General features: G+C 49.5%; 1 protein-coding gene across 1 annotated transcript; it reads right to left on the minus strand.

Annotated features, from left to right (window-relative positions):
* Positions 1-2,081: 2,081 nt before the first annotated feature.
* Positions 2,082-12,658, minus strand: Hbegf (heparin binding EGF like growth factor). Its single transcript, XM_005355957.3, has 6 exons — positions 12,331-12,658; positions 11,941-12,114; positions 9,325-9,502; positions 4,488-4,643; positions 3,718-3,808; positions 2,082-3,439 (listed from the first exon to the last, which is right to left on the minus strand). Exons 1-5 carry the CDS (start codon positions 12,374-12,376, stop codon positions 3,736-3,738), a joined length of 627 nt encoding a protein of 208 aa, XP_005356014.1. The 5' UTR covers positions 12,377-12,658; the 3' UTR covers positions 2,082-3,439; positions 3,718-3,735.
* Positions 12,659-17,470: the final 4,812 nt, after the last annotated feature.

Raw genomic sequence — 17,470 nt, forward strand, 5'->3', positions numbered from 1 at the left:
TAAAAGGGGTGTTTTGTGGGATTTTGTTTGGTTTTGTCTTTTGTACTGGAGATCCAGGTCCTTGTGCATGCCAGGAAAGCCCTTTACCCCCAAGCTACAGACCACCACCCCCAGCCCTGCTTTTTTGTTTTCATTTGTTTTGAGACAGGGTGTATGTAGCCCAGGCTAATGCCTCCCCACACACACAAGACAGGGTTTCTCTGTGTGACCCTGGCTGTCCTGGAACTAGCTCTGTAGACCAGGCTGGCCTCAAACTCACAGATCCACCAAGCCATGAGCCACCTGCCAAGTGACAGTCAGTAAAAACCATCACACTGGTTGCTGACTAAAAGTTTAAAAAAGATATTCAATGTATGTTCGTGATCCCTGTTTGGGCCAGGTACAGTGGTTTCCACTTGTAATCCTAGCACCCAGAAAGTCATGATGGACCCTTAATTTCACTTTTACCCTGTTGTTCAACCCACCCTCTGAGGGTGGCACCCCTCTAAACCCAACACAACAGCTTTCAGGCCAATGGTAGATTGACTCTGCCCCCTTGATGGTCTTGGAGTTTAGTTTTCCTAACAATAGTGTATGAATGTAAAAACCCCGAACGCCTACATCTCAGTTTTATTAGGACAATAAACACACATCATTGGGCTAACAGTTTAGTGGGGGCAGATCGACTATAAGCAAAAGGGAATGTGTCCGTTGTGCTTGAGAACGATGGAGGAACATAAATCCCTCTAAGGAGAGGATGGTACGTTGAAGAATGTTCTGTGTGTGATGGGTTGATCAGGGAAGGCCTGCAGAGTAGACAAGATCTGTTTATGTGTGGGTCATATGTGGGGATTCAAACCTTGGACTTCTTGTCTGCAAAGCATGGGTTCTACCACAGAGCTAGCACTCCCAGTCCTGAGTTATGTTTTAAATAAAAGATCATTCCAGTGAAGAAACGAGGTGGAACTAGGAAGGCAGGAGGCCTCCCAGAGTTTAGGACTGAGGGGATGCAGTGTTGGACCGGGTGATGATAGGGACAGTTACATACATACATTCAAAAAGCATAGCAGACAAAAGCTGCTGGTGGATTGGCTGTGGGTCATGAGAGCAGAACCAAAAACATCTTGTTCTTTCCAGGAGTGACAGATGCTTGCATGTATGGTACACAATTAAATCCCGAGTCTAGGACCTGACAATTAAACACGTGTAAGTCCAGCCAGCCAAACGTCCTATACCAAAGTTCTAGCCTTTCTGTGTGAGAAGTAGTAAGTAAGCATTAGAACACAGTAACTAGTCCAGCTCACAGTGTAGTCTTAGGCAAGTTCTATAACCCGAGACTCAGTTTCCTCTTTTAGAAAAATGAGATAACAATAGTACCCCCATCCTGGAGGTGTACAGAGTGAGAACAGAATTCATAAATATTCCTGACACTGAGACAGCTTAGACAACTCCCATGTTAAACAAATCCCCAGTTAAAACAAGCAGACTAGAGAAGGGGGGAAATGGCTGTCAGTAAAGTGTTTAATATGCAAGCACAAGGATCTTAGTTTGTATCCCCAGGGTCCTTATACAAACCAATACACTGGTGTGTGTCTGTAATCCCAGACCCTTGACAGGAGAGGCAGACACAGGAGAATTCCTGAAGCTCATTGACCCACTAGCCTAGCCGAAATGAATTGATGAGCTCCGGGTCCAATGAGAGACTCTTGTCTCAAAAAAGGAAGAGCAAGCTAGGCGTTAAAGGCCTACATGCCTTTAAACTCATCAAGAAGGAGGCAGAGACAGGTAGATTTCTGAGTTCTAAGCCAGCCAGGGCTATGTAGTAAGGTTTTGTCTGAGAAAAAAACAAACAAACTAATAAATAATAAAGGAGAACAAACATGAAAGATACCCAAAGTCAACCTCTGATTTTCACACACATAAGAACAAAACAAGCAAGTCCAGTGCGGTGGTGCAAGCACTCGGGAGGCAAAGGCAGACAGATCTGAGTTCAAGGCCAGCCTGGTCTACATGGAGAGTTCCAAGGCAGACAGACAGGACTCCACAGTGATACCCTGTACAAAACAACAACAACAACAACAACAACAAAATTAAGCAGACCATGGAGTAAGGGTTATCTTTATTTGGATCACAAAGTATAAATATGAACCAGGTTTTGGAAATATAAGTTGTAACAGTTCATAAATGGCACCAGAAACTTCCATGGGGACCATAACAGTATTACAGTTTTGGTGAGACTGTATAGTTTTCTTACCCAAAACCTTCCCTACCACCAACGCTCTCTGTAGCAACTGATAGGTGATCAATTACCTAGAATAGTCAACTCGAACATTCCCTGCTCCTCCTCAGCCTTTTTCTTTCCTAATACCTTCTCCAAACTGTCCTCTGCCCTACCAGCCTCTGCATGGACTAGCACCAGAATGGCAGAAGGAAGGGAAATTACTTGACACAATTGGGGATCAGAAAGGGTGATGGAGGAAAAGGGACCAGGAAACTGAAGGCCTAGACGCCCAACATCTTCTGCGAGGACACAGGTAAACACCAATATCTATTACACATTGACGTCAGCACCGTGGGCTTGCAAAACACGAACAGTAGACAAAAGGCAAGACGGAAGTCCAACTCACAGAGTGGCTCTGCCCAAATCAATTCCTGCACTCTGACCGTACACAACCCCCCGGATACTCTGCTCCTGGGATATCTTCTGAAATGTACACAGACAATAAATTACGACAGATGGGTTGCAGAGCACACGGGAGCGTGGCGCACTGAGCCAGATGGTAGAGCTGCAAAGAGGTGGGCCAGGACATTGCCAAAGTAACAGTCTAGGCACTTGAAATATTATTGTTAGATTGTTAAAAACTAAATAAATTAACATACATAGAATAAAATAAATATATAATTTAAGAGGCATTTTACAAACAAATAACAAAAAAAAAATAGTTGTTATTTTCCCCTCTGGGTAGAAGTCCCAAAATTCAGAGTTCTTGGGCTTGTGGTATTTCACAGTTAGCTCATCAAATCCAGCGTGCTGGAGGGTCCAAACAGCAAATCCCTTGGGGCTACTTGAACATACAGCTTCTCAATCCTGTCGCTTTCTTCCAGTCCATAAATCATTCCTCCTTCCTCTCCTTTTTTCAGTCAAAAATCCTGGAGCATATGAAGTCTAGCTGGCACTTTAATCCAGAAGCTAAGTGTTTAAACAAGCCGGTGGGTTCGGTGAGGGAGAGTCAGAAAGGCCTGGAGGGCTCTCCTGCTTCCACTGTTCTGATCGGGATCCCAGTGGGCACAGTCTGTTTGGCACTTGGAGGCTCTGATATTTTTGCAGAGCAATTTTGGGAGGCCCAGTCAGGGTAGCAACTGGGAATGAAGAAGTCTTCGCGGCTGCTTGTGAAGTCTTTCTCCTCTGCAGAACTTGTAATGAACCCCTGTCTCAGAGGTAGGCATCCTCTGAAGGTTCCTGAAACACAGGAGGGAGGTATTTAAAGCTGGGTCCAACCTTATGAGATGCAAAGAGCATTTGGAAGGGGAGCTGAGGGTACTGCAGCCTTGCAACCTAACTGGAGATGCCTCACCAAGTCTCTGAAGACCATTCTGCATCACAACTCAGACTCCTCCACAGCAGTAACCTGCCTCCTGCAACCCCCAATCAAAAGGATTCAGCATTCACTGAAACCTCCCCAAGACCCACCCACGCCTTGGCCTCTCTGCTGCCCAGGGAAAAGAGTGGAGCGTTACCTTGAGCACAGGTCCTTCTCAGTGGGAGTTAGTCATGCCCAGCTTCACTTTCTCTTCATTTTCCACATCATAACCTCCTCGCCTATGGTACCTGTGAGCAGATGACAAAGTTCAGGTCCCACAGCCAGCCCTCAAAAGGAACTCCCATGATGCCTCTCCATTTCTTGAAAAAGCCAGAGGGTATGGCAATTCATTGGTCTTTAGCCAAAACCTAGTTTTCCCAGGGGATTCCTGTCTCTACCAACAGAACATTTCTATGTTTATGTAAATATCTATGCATGCTTTTAGAGACGGCACCTCATAACCCAGACTGGTCTAGCATTTCCTATATAGCCCAGGCTGGCCGCATAGCAGCTACACACCTGTCTTCCCTGGCTTTCTTTATTTTAATATTATTTGGTTATCCAAATATCCTCACAGAGTATAATCCCTGAAAGATTATCACCAATAATATTATCCTTGCCTTTACTACCAAACCACACCCTAATGCTAGGAGAAAGAAATATTTAAGATGTGTCTCCATGGGTGAGTCACCAGGCCACAGAGTTAGGAAATGAACCCTTGAGGAACAGAGGAACGGAACCTGTAGGCCTGGCAATAGGTACCTTGGGCTCTACACACCGGCTTCACACTGTGTCAGACAAAATAGTTTCTGGAAAATATATAGTAACAAGCCGAGGGGTATGAGAAGAGGCTGCAGGCCTAAGTCCTAGGAGGAGAGAGAAACGAGCGGTTTGCAGAACTAGCCTTCACGGGCCCCAAACACTCACCTAAACATGAGAAGTCCCACTATGACAAGCAGACAGACAGACGACAGCACCACAGCCACCACAGCCAAGACTGTAGTGTGGTCATACGTTATTAAGCGATTCTCCACCGGTAGGGTCAGCCCATGACACCTCTCTCCATGGTAACCTGGGTGGCACCTAGAATAACAAGAAGAAGACAGAGTTAAGGGTGTATGCACCCTCTCTTCCTCTCGCTCCACCCCCCACTACTCCTCAAGTCCTGCTTCAGGCGGGGAAAAAGCGAGGGAGGAGCTGGCGGTCTCCGTTTAGATGTATTCCACATGGGTCTAATCTATTACATCTGTACTAAGGTGTTTTGCTTAAGCCACTTCAGAGGACTTGAGCATCAGGGCTGATGGAGTGAGTTGAGGGGATTCGGCATCACTCCCTCTAGAGAGGCCCTTCTACATTCTGACCCAGAAATAAACCCAGCCTTGCCCATCGATGCATCCGACATGCAGTCCCTCCCCGCCGCTGCTCAGTCTATTAATAGGCCCTGTCCCTGTGCCAGGAATCGTTTTTCTCGTTTCCTTCATTTAACTCCTAGCTCTCAACCTGGGAGCTAAGCTACAGCCTTTGGCCTCTGAACGCTGGACGCTGGACTCTCGGGCCTCCTCCATCGCAGGACAAAACAAACAGACTGAGATAACATCTTCCTGCCCAGCCACCCTGTCGCAGCCTGAAAGAATGTCAGAAACAATCCCTTGGCTCTTCTCACTCAAGAAACACATCACATGACAGCCGCCGCTTGGAACACAAAGCATTTCCTTGAAGCTTGTAGGAAGACTGCTGAAGAACCACGTTCACACCCCTTCCTTTTGAGCACCCCTGAGATCCTTTGAAGTCGGTGGGAGCCCCGTGTTACAGAAAGGTGGCATCGCTTCCCAAGGTCATGCAGCAGGGCAGCAGCATGGGCATGGACTCTAACTTGGCCAACTCCCTCCACAACTGCTCACCCACCAGCTGGGGATCTTAGGCCAGCAGCTGCTGAAGGAGGCACCAAGGACTCAGTGGCCCTCTACTGTGAACTGCATCTCCTCTGGAGGAGGTTGTGCACCTGAAGCCTCGGAGCCTGGATGTAGTAGCCCTCCTTCCCGATGGCAGGGACCCTGGGAGGGGTGGGGCTGGGTAGCACTGCATCCCTGTTTCTACTCAGGACTATCTGCACCTACTCCTGGGTACAGAGCAGCATAAAGACTGGTCAGGTCAACCAAGGACAGAATATCTTCTTTACCTAGCCTTTTCAGCGTGTCTAACCCTTGAGTCAGAGTGGGGAAAAACACATCCCTACCCTGCCAGGACCTAAAGGAAGCTCCCGGGAGTGTCCCTGGAAAATCATGTGTTCGCAGAGATAAGGGGTCAAAGAGATTAAGTAATTGGTCAAGTCTCATAACTAGGAAGCAGCAAGGCCAAGATCAGAAGCCACCATGATTCTATGCACTTCCACTGAGAGGGACCAGGTAGCCTAAGAAAACCTATCTGGTAGGTCCTGGGCTGTCGGACCTGTCCACTGGCCATATTGCTGTCATTGTTGATTATCCACAGCTTTATGAATAAACAGAAAGTAACAAAGGCTGGCCATGACCAAGCATCTGCACTAACTGCTCCACAGGGATTTATTATTTCATCTTTAGTGCTGGGGCCTGAACTCAGGGCCTTTGATTTCATTGGACATTTAAGGTCAAGCCACCTGTGAAGCAGAAGCTGTGATCCCCATTTTCAAGCTGAAGAAGCCAGGGCTTACCCTCTGCTAAACAACATGCCAAAGTTACAGAGTTAGTGAGTAGTAGAGCCTGGATTAAACCTAGCAGTCTGGATGAGTTCAGCAACTATGCTATTCCTGGGGAAGGAAGCTGAAGCTCATTCTGTTTTGCACTTCCAAACCATCGTTCAAACCCCACAGGTAGTTACTCAGATGATAGAAATAAAACTTGGCCTCAGAGTCCTGCAATTCAGTTATATAATCCTTCTACCACCTCTGTCCTGAGTCAAAAGGATAATAATGCAAATGTGCTAATATTACCCCACTTCTCCCTCCCTTCAAAGCCTGGCTTCCCCAGGGGAGGAGGCGGGCTGAGTACATTCCACACATCCCTGGATGCAGGGCAAGATCATGTGTCTTGCCCCAAGCCAACACACACACATCTATCAAACTAGGACCCATTTCTCCTCTCTCTGTCTGTGACCCACTTTAGAACAGGAGATCCTTCCGGGGTGCAGAGATCTCGTCTACACAGTCTAGCATATTTCCACAGCTACCCCTGACGTTGGAGGAAGCATCATTTGATAGAGGAGAGCATGATAAATGAGTTCCAGACCGGTTCTTCTATTTCTACCCAGGTGATCTTGGGTAAGTCACACTACTTTCCTAAACTTTAGTTTCCTCGTATCGAAACCAGAGGTAATAAAAGCCTACCTCACTGGAGCATCATGACCAGCCCAGGCCCCACTTCGGTAGTTATTATAGAATCAAAGCAGAGGGGAAAGGCTGCATCTCAAGGAATGGGATGCTCAAGCCAGACAAAGTTAAGAGAAGGGGGCCTCTGCACACGAGCAGTAGGGCCAGCTGCGGCTCTACTTCTAGCTCAGTCCTTCCCGAACCAACTACCCCCAGGTTTCCTCCAGCCACAGAAAACTTTGCAGCCAATCTCTGGGTCAACAGCCAATCAGAAGTCCAAGAAAACTGCTCTTTGAGGGAAACTTTTGGCTGGTGACACAGAAGGGTTTTCCTGTTAGTGGTGGCTGTCAGAGGCTGGTTTAGGAAGCCAGCTAGCCTCAAGTTCACCACAGCAGCCAAGACACACCCTCGCTGGCAGTTTCTGGGTCTAAAGGAGAGGAGAAGCCACAAAAAGGGACACAGATGTAGGTGCACAGATGTCACATTGCCCCAAACCAGGATCTCTGTTGTCAGAGAACCCACCCTATGAAGTGTACCTAGGAAGCTGACAGAAAGTCTTCTGGTCACTTGCTGTGCCCTGAGACTAGTAAAATCCTAACGGGTGTTCTAGGACAACAGCTGCCCTCCATAAAATCCTGTTCAACTCCACAAGGACAGGGACAGAGGAGGAAAGCCAACACCCAGTGCGGCCTGGGAGCATGAAAAGCATGCTGGGATAGGAGTGAGACCCTATCTTCTTCCCATGAATTTATTTAGATGTTGATCTCATGCAAATAACTTCCTACTCACTCTCTGTGGCTTCCTCATTTTTCAAGTAGAGAGAGAAAGTTCTGCCTTCCCTCCCAGCAAAGGAGGCTTTTGGAAACCCCAAGAGACCATCTGTTTTCATCCCTTCTGACAGTGTACGGCACCACATGAGTGCTCATCATGCCTGCTGGGCTGAACTTGACGTAAAGGCAAACAATGAAGACCTCGAAGAAATAATACCAATATGATTACCATCACTATCCCTAGAGCCACTGGGAAGGTGGCCTTACACAAGCTTTTTTTTTTTTGGGTTCTCTGAGCTTAGAAGGTCAGGGGAGTCCTGCTTCTCAGCTGATCAATGGAAGCCCTGCACATCTATTTGCCAAACCACCCTGGAGCACAAACATCCTGAGCCAATGTGGCTAGACAGACCCCTGGCTCTAGTCCATCTCGACTGCCCTCAGAGTCACTTTCTCCTCCCTGAGCTAATGATGCCATCTCACACATGTAAGACAAACATTTCCTGTCCTGTCCCAGGACACTGGGAAGGAGCAGACGGAGATCCTGCCTCTCCAAGACACTCAGCTCTCGCCCAGGGTTGTCACAGGAAGGGGCACACTGACTGGGAAGGTGGGAAGCAATGGGTCTGTCTGCCAACTGCTAAATACAGGACAGATCTGCTGTGTAGGGTTAGATGGGACAAGGATGCTTTCAAAGCCAAAGGACCCATGCCAGTCACAGGGGGAAGAGGTGCCATACAGGATGGGCCACAGAGTACACACAACAGCATCCTGGACCATCCAGGATCTCCTAGGAAGGGTCACAGGGCTCCAAGAGTCTGTGTCTCACTTGACAGGGAAGATATGGAAAGTGGTCTGATGTGGGGTACTGGCCTCAGGCAGAGTGGTGACATTATACCTGCAGAGATCAGGTATAATCCCTGAGGGGCTGCCAAGGTGGCCGCTTGCTGGGTTTGGCCTATGAGAGAACAATGATCCCACGACCCCTCCACCCACACTCCTGACGGTGATGCTGCAAACCGAGTTAGGTTCCTGTGAATCCTGCACAAAGAAAACCTTCTCCAGCCCATTCTTCTAGACAAGATCAATATCCTCTGTGTCTCCCACATCCTTCTGTCCCGTCTGGGTGAAAAAGTAAAGAGTAGGGGTTTCAACTCATTCTACATGACGGTTCCTCTCTTATAGTCCTGCCACGCATTAGAATCAGCCCGCATCTACTCATTCGCATGCTCGCATGCACTTGGGTACACACGCCTGCACAGCATGTGACTTCAGGCACCTACATCAGCTCCACTCCTTCTAGGAACCGACTCAGCCATGTTTCCTATCGGCTTTCCTTCCCCGAGAAGGGTCCAAGGCCAGAATGAAGGCCCTCCTTCACCAGTGTCAGCTCTCCTGGACACGCGCTCAGTTATGGGTGTGCACGAGGAAATGTCCTGAAGGATTGGGGAGCGTCACAAACCCATGCCACAGGAAATTGCATCCTCTTTGGTGGTAGCGGGGACTTCCGCTGACTAAAAATGTGTCCCTTCCTTTGAACTTCCTCCCAGAGGTTGAAAAGAAGCTGGGTGAAATTATGAATTCAAGGAACAGTGACAAAGAGAGCCTGTGGCCGACAGAGCTGATGGGATTGGTTCTGGGATGGACCACTTACTTGCACGATGGAGCCCGGAGGTCCTTTACGTATTTGCATTCCCCGTGGATGCAGAAGTCCTTGTATTTCCTAAGACACGGGTCTCGCTTCTTTCCTAATCCCTTGCCTTTCTTCTTTTTTTTCCCATTCTTTTCTTTGCTTGGCGTGACTAGAGCTTGAGGCTTGGAGGAGAAAGCAACTGCAGGAAGAAAGGTACCCAGTTAAGCCTCTCAACTGTGTCCTTTGGAAAAAGTATCTTCAGATCTAAGCCAGGCTGACCTCAAACCCCCATCCCTCCCATCCCAGTGTCTGAAACACGGAAATTACAGACGGGTACCCTCCCCCCCCAAGCAATGAGGGTGTACACGCTACTTGATCCCACCTAGAGTCAGAGACCTGGGAAAACTCTTTAAGAACTACCAGAAAGAGGAAGCTTTGGGAGGAAACAGAAGTTGGGTTGGGTTCCAAGGAAGAAGAGCCTCGTTCTAAGAAAGCCAGAGAAACTGCGGTTCACTGAGCAAAGCTACTGGCCTTGCGCTCACGTCCTGCCCACCTTCTACCCCATCTGCGACTCCCCCACATCTACTTGGTTCTATTTTAGCCTTCAGTCAGCCTCATTTCCTGACACCGTGCTCCGTGACCCACTTGCAGGAAGATAGTGTCACAGGCAAAGATGGCTTTGGGGTAAGGAACTTGGTTGTTTGGGGGTATAAATCTTCTGAAATAGGAGCGTCTAAAGCTTTATAGCCCTTCACAGGAGCTCCCATTCACATCAGGGAATGTTTAGTGCAGACCTAACTCTGAAACAGCAAATGGGCTGTTAAATCCCTGATTTAAAAGACCTTTTTCAAATATCTATTTAGATTTATTCCCAAATGTCCTATTTATACCTGGGATAGGGAGGGAGGTAACAATATGTACAAGAAACCATGCAGAAGGAACTGGACTATGATATCCCCCCTCTTCTTTCCATACTGTAGGGACTGGGGGAGAACCACCTCAAATCCACCTGGAACCGGCCATTAGCCCAGGACTCTGGTGCCAGCCTGTCCCATCCCTGAACCCCACAGTTACAAGGTGCTCGCTGTTCACAGCTACAGCTTGTGTCTGGCAGAAAGGGGAACATGATTAAGTTAAGACTAGGGACACAGAATCCTCAAGACAAATGAGACTTCAACAATGCCAGGGCACTTTCAAGATGAAAACCATAGCATCCCCAGAAGGCAGGGACTTGTCCCGGGGCAGTGCAGGATTGCGGTCAGAACTGGGGTCTCTAGTCCTGTTCCAAGCTTCTTTAGAGTTCAGAGAGTGATGTAAATGGCCAGAGAAAGCCTGTTATTGGGTCTCCAGGGAAAGCAGAGCAGGAGGACCCAAAGCAAGCAGAGAGAATAAGAAGATTGACAAGTTAGGCTCCTGCCGAGGAGAGGGAGCAGTGAGTCAGGTTGGCAGAGGTATGAGGAGCAGCCATGTGGGTGGGGGGTGAGTCACTGCCCAGCCCAGCCCTACCCAGCCTAAGAGAGAGCCAGGAGAATCCAGACTGTTGAGGACATGGGTGACCCCAAGGGTCCACTGTAGAGAGGACGAAATGTGGGACCCCGGCCTCAGTTTTGGAGCAGAATCTTGACTTGGGCAAAGCAGAGCAGGCACCTCAGGAAGCCTTGGGCGAGGAGGGAGCAAGGAGGCGGAGCAGCAGGTGGGCTGAACAGGTGTGTCTCCTTCTGACCAAATATAGTCATTCCGGGGCCACAGGGCTCAGGGCTGGCTCCACCTCTGAGAATCACTGTAAGTGGCCACTGGGTTCTGGACTCTGCCCAGTCCCTGTGTTCAGTCACAGATCCAGGCTACAGAATCACACATAACTCTTTCCTCTGGGAGTCTCCTTAGAGATTCCAGTGGACAGGAAGTCTACAAGTTTCAGATCTACAGCATTTCAAGACAGCCTCCTAGAGGCCCAGCACTCACCCTTCATTGCCAGCTGCAGGGCTACTAGCCTCGTTCACCTAAGCCAAGAGTTCCTCGCTGCCCTGTCTTTCCTAACCTGGAGAAAGGTGGAAGGAGACTAACACTGCACACTTTCCAGGCTCTCATCTAGTATCTCTTTTTATATAGAATCACCACATATATAAACATACATTAGACAGGACTTGCACACCCTCCCCCCTTTTTTGCATAGATAGTCTAGCGAAAGCACAGGGGAGTGGTGAGTGCATGTCTTTTATCTCAGCGCACCGCACTGAAGACAGAGGCAGGCAGATCTCTTTTGAGTCTGTGGCCAGCTTGATACACCAAGCAAGTTCCAGGACAGCCAAGCTACACAGAGAAGCCCTGTCCTGAATAAGAAACTAAAAATAAGAAACTCTAGAAAAAGCATCTCAGCAATGCCTTTCTTCTAGCATCTAGCTTACCTCCGACGACAACCTGCCTCTTTCAGTTTGCTCCGAAGTATACAGAAGTAAGAGCCCACACCAGATGAGACCAAAGATAGCACTATATTGCAGAAACCCCAACTCCAATCAGTCCAGGAGCTTTACCTTGAACATCCCCTCAAGGGGTGGGTGGGGGCAACTGAATAAATCTCAGGCCTGTGCATTCTTCAGCTGCAAACAGCATCTAAGGTTAGGCTACCTCCATACCCACCTTTGAAAAGATCCGGATCTGTCTCTACCAAGTCCTGGACTTCCTGAGCACGACCGTCTCCCGTGGGTAGCAGCTGGTCTGTGGATCCAGTGGGAGAGTCGGGGTTGCTGGTTGCCGCCGCCAGACCTCTCCGAAGCCGCTCCAGACTCTCACCGGTCACCAATGCGGACAACACTGGGCAAGGGAAGAGAGGAGGCCACATCAGTCCCACCGCCTAGACCCCGCACCACCAAGCAATCGAGGTCCACGCCCGCTCTCTAGGGCGCACGGGCCCCACCAAGTGGTCCGCTAGGGGAGGAGGTGGGAGGCAACGCATCGACCTTCCCACGTGTCCCCCGCACGGTGCCCCCACCCCACTCCCTACCTCGGAGACATCAGCTGCCCTCTTACCTGCGGCCAGAAAGAGCTTCAGCATCACCGACGGCAGCAGCTTCATGGTCCGGAGCCTGGCGGAGACGGCGAGGCAGCGATCACTTTGGATGCAGCGGCTGCTGGACGCCTGCACCGGGGCCAGGCGGCGGAGGGCAGCGAGATTCCACCGGGCAAGGTCTGCCCGCTTCTGGGTGCGATCCTGCCGAGGAGCCCTGCGGCCCCGGTACGTCTGTCTGTTCGGAATAGGTCCGCTCGTCCGCCCAGCCCTTGTACGCCCGTCAGGCCGACCAGTCACGTACCGCGTGCAGCTCCCGGGGCCGACTGAGCGCTCTCTGGCAGCGCGCGGCCGGGAATAAGGCTCCTGGAAAAGCAGTGGAAGCCCCGCCCCACCCGGCCCCGCCCCCTCCCCTCCCCCTCCCGCGCCGTGCTGGGCCCGGCCTCAGGCGCTGCCCCGGTCTAGGCAGTCGCGGCGGGAGGACCCGGAGGCGCTCACATTTTTGGGACCAGGCCAGAGCAGCCGTGGCCCGAGTGTGGGTGTAGGGCGAATGACCAGCAGGTGGCGAAGCCCGGATCTTACCTTTCCTCCAACGCCGGGCGCGCTGCAGCCTAGTGAAAGCTGAGCTGAGAGCTGTTCCCGGCCTGCGTCCCTGCATCTTTTGACAAATCCCTGTTCCATATTAGATATCTGCATTCAGAAGCCTACCGACACAGCCAGCAGTAAATAATATTTCGTTTATCGTTTAAAAAATAGATATACTAATGCCAGCTAGTCTCCTGAGGGCAAAGTGACCAGATCTGAAGTTGCGGTCATTTGATGCCAATCCAGCAACAGCAAAGGAAGTTAGGAGTGGCTTCCACTGCTTTCCCCCAGGAGACATAGTCTACTTTAGGATTTCTGAGCTACGCAACATAATTCCCAGGCTTTTGCGATCAGAAAGACACAGATTATGGGACAAGCTTCATACTCTTTCTTAGATATTAAGACCACTCCCTCAAACATAAGCTCTACTCTCAAAGGACCCAACCGGCTAACCTAGATGAGTATGTGCAACCGGTGCCAGATTGATGTTTCTCTTTCAACTGGTGTATTTACGGGGAAGGGGTCGTCCAGAGTCAATGTCCTGACTCAAATAATGATTCCCTCAGTAAGTATTTCAGCTCCCAGGGACGTGCTGGGTAGGGAGTTTGACACAGGGCTGGGTTGGCATTCAGAGCCCTCAAATTGTGCCAGACGGAGCACTTGCCTGATTCAGCCATGTGTAGGGATAAAAACAGGCCTGCTATTTATACACTGTCTATCCCATTCTTTACCCCCACTCCACCCCCACCTTTGCAGGGGTCAATCTGGCTTGTCCCCTCTTAATTTTCCCGATACACTCCCGGGTCTAGGTTTCCACAGTGCAGTGCTGTGTCTACAGACTTAGATTGCTACTTATGTGTGACCTTGGATAAGATAATTGATTTTATATCGTAGGGAGGAAGCTATTTTGTTTTATTTTATGCGTATGGGTATTTGCCCACATACACGTATGTGTACAACATACCTGCCTGGTGCCCACAGAGGTCAGAAGAGGACATCAGATCCCCTGGGAATGGAGTTACAGATGGCTGTGAGACCCTGTGTGGACATAAGTAATCAAACCTGGGTTCTCTGGAGGAGCATCCAGTGGTCTTAACTGCTGAGCCATGTCTCTAGCCCCTGATACTTGATTCTACTGAGCCCCGGTCTCTACATATCCCTAATGGGAATGATGGTAGTCACACTAACGAGGGCAGCGTTGTAGAGAGCTTTCTGAGGGCTGAGGAGGAAGCACACATAAGGCAGAAATGGTACAAGCTCTGGGTAAACTGCTGTTGTCACCACTGGACACTTCACCTTGGTTACTCCTTTTCCTTAGACACCCTTTTCCCTCCCTTCCCTAGACACCCAGTCTGACCAGGCGTAGACAAATGGGTCTCAGACGGAAGCTTACTTCTCACCTATTTGGCAAAAAGCCACCTTGGTATTCCTCTGGGTGCTCAGTATCGGGTCCAGGACCTCGGCAGATGGCTCCCACCCCAGCCACACCTTCCTCTCCTCCAGCAGGTGTCTGACTGCCTTCTTAAAATCAAAGCCATCAAGGGGTCAGGGTTCTCCCCAGGGAAGGGTGGAGGGAACTATTTCCTGACATATGACCAAGTCACTCCCCTTCCCCCTCCCACCTCACACCCTGCTCTCCTGTCCTAGCCTGCTTCTTCCTTCCTATGTTAGGTCCTTCCGCCTCACCCCTACGTCAGCTCAACCTCACCAGGGCAACTCCAGGCTTTCATCACACCCAGGAGCCTCACCCTATCCAGATCTGTGTGTCAGGTTTTACAAGGAAGGGCCTGGAGAACAGAAGACGAAAGACCTCTGAAATGGACTTGGGATAGTCACTTCCCTTCCCAGAAGTGCAGACAGCCTGGGACCAGAAGACTGAGCAAAATAAAACAAACTACAGAATGGACATGCAACTCAGTGGTAGAGAATTTACCTAGCATGTGCAAAGCCCTGGGTTTGATCTTCAGCTCCTCAAAAGGGGCAAATAAGAAAAACCACCACCACTAACACCACCAACACCAACAACAACACCACCAACAACAAAAGCAAATCCCTGGGCACAGAGATACATACCTGTGACCCCAACACCCGTAAGGTGGTGGGAAGAGGATCTGGAGTTAGTTCAAGGTCATCCTCAAGTATACGTTGAATTTTAGTCCAGTCTGGACTATATGAGGAACATCTCAATCATAATTCATTCTGGGGTGGCCTCATATGGCTTAGTCCATAAGCATTCATGGGACACCTTTCAGATGCTGGGGAGTGAATGAGCGCTAAGATGAGCGTTCAAATGCTGTGCCAGAAGATGGGCTCTGGTGCCCGTACTCACACCTTAGATCTGGTGATGGATTAGCAAAATCTTATCTGAAAAGGCAACAAGTAAACAGGCCTGTGTCTGTGACAGAGCACTCCAAGTCACGTCAGCAGTGCCAAGAGTAGGCTACAGAAACAACCTTGACACATGCAGAGAGTAGCGGGAAGACCAGAGAAGCAGTGATAGGAAATCACAGTGGGACAAAGGCCAGGTCAGAGAGTGGAGGGCATGGGGGATGTCGGAGTAGACAGTGAGTCTTATTCCCTGTCATTGTGAGAATCCAATGAGATAGGAATGGAAAACCAGAGTTATAGAAGAATGTTCCACGTTCGTTTTTCCTCCTTCCCAGGGCCCTTTTCCTGCTTTGGTTGTCAAGGACCAGAGACACAATCTGAAGCAGAGTTCCGATGGGCAAGTTTGCTTTCTTTAACTATCCATTGAGTGTGAGCAAACTGAGGCTTGGAGACTGACTAGCCTTTTACTACCAGTGAGTCAAAGGGGAACTAATCTAGAGCAGACCATGGCATCCTGTTTCTCAGCCCAGGCTGGGTTCCCAGGCAGCTAGAAAGGCAGGCTCCTTGGGACTCCAAGGGCTGCTGACTCACTGCTAAAGCAGTGAGTGCTTGATTTGAGAACTCTTGCATGCCAGTGTGGAGGAGCTGGGAGAAAAGCAGCTACACGAAACTGGAGTGGGGCGGGCATGAGGGGTGATCTTGGAGAGAGGCGGGCGTGAGGGGTGCTCTTGGAGAGAGGCAGGTATGAGGGGTGCTCTTGGAGAGAGGCAGGTATGAGGGGTGCTCTTGGAGAGAGGCGGGCATGAGGGGTGCTCTTGGAGAGGGGCCACTCATGATCCCTTCCCCTCTGTGGCTGGGATATATACTTTGTTTGTGGATTCCCCTCAACCTCACTGTGCATCACAATCACCAGGGAATATATTAAAAGCCCAGCCGTAGTGGTGGTACAGACCTCTAGTCCAAACACTTGGGAGGCAGAGGCAGGTGGATGTGAGTTCAAGACTAGCTTGGTCCTGGTCTACAGAGAGAGTTCCAAGACAGCCAGGGCTACACAGAGACCATGTCTTGAAACACAAAACAAAACAAAGAAGACCTAGACTCAAGGCTGGGGATGTAGCTCCATGGATGAGCACATGCCAAGCACGTACAAGGCCCTGCACTATAAAAAACAACCAACTAAACAAACAAAAGGTGAAGGCAGATATGGTGGTACATACCTATAATCTCAGCACTTGAGACCAAGACAGAAATATCAAGATTTCAAAACCTGTTGGAATTGAAACCTCTGAGGCAGGGGCAGAATGTGTATCTGAGTAGAGATACACATTCGTGTGCTCAATGCTTAGCTTGTACTGCCTTACTTGGTCCTCTGACATCAGATATGCTAGTGACGTCACCCCCATCTTAAAGGATTAGAGCTCGAAGATGTAACAGCTCAGGGTCACCCAGCTAGAATCACTGTGGCTGACCAACTCGCAACCCTCTTTGGTTTGGGCTTCTAGCCTCAGTTTCACCATAGCTGAGCAAGAGGGTGGAAGACAGGGGCTTCCCCTCTGCCTCTGCAGACAAGGGCATCATCAGCTTTACTGAGGGAGTCCTGGGGTGCAGTAACTGGGCTGAAAGGGGGTTTGAATGGGAGCAGCGGAGCAGTGAAATGGATACACACCTAGGAACCACGCAACTCTGAGTTCCAGTTTGAAGTTTGGTGCTCATTTTTGCTTTTATTTTTTTTTCTCAGCTTGTTTTACATTTTTTTTTGCTCTATTTTATTCATTGGTCATGAAATCCTTGCTGGAGTCATTTCTCGCCTTCCCTCATGTGGGTCCCAGATATTAAACTCAGGCCCTTAGGCTTGACAGCGGCCCTCACCTGCTGAGCCACCTCCCAGCCCTCTTATTAAGCTTTCTAACCTGCAGCAAGTTATTCAGTGTCTTCTCATACAGTTTATACATCTAAAGCTGAGGGCGATGATAGTGATGGATATCACAGGGCTCTTGTATCACATGTATAAAACAGAATATGATGTCTGACGTACACTAGGTGGTAGGTGGCTAGTGACAGTGGTTACTATGAACGAATTCACCCTCCCCTTCTCTCTCCTTTTTTCTTCCCAAGTGGGGATTTGATACATATCCATGCATACAACACTTCCTGTGCCCTGCTTCAAGACTTAGATTCCTCACTTGAAAAAAATGAGGTGTTGTTAGGCTATGGTGGTGCTTGCCTTTAATCCCAGCACTTGGGAGGGGC

Source organism: Microtus ochrogaster, chromosome 18 (genome assembly GCF_000317375.1).
Source record: "Microtus ochrogaster isolate Prairie Vole_2 chromosome 18, MicOch1.0, whole genome shotgun sequence".
In the NCBI taxonomy this organism is placed as follows: Eukaryota; Metazoa; Chordata; class Mammalia; order Rodentia; family Cricetidae; genus Microtus; species Microtus ochrogaster.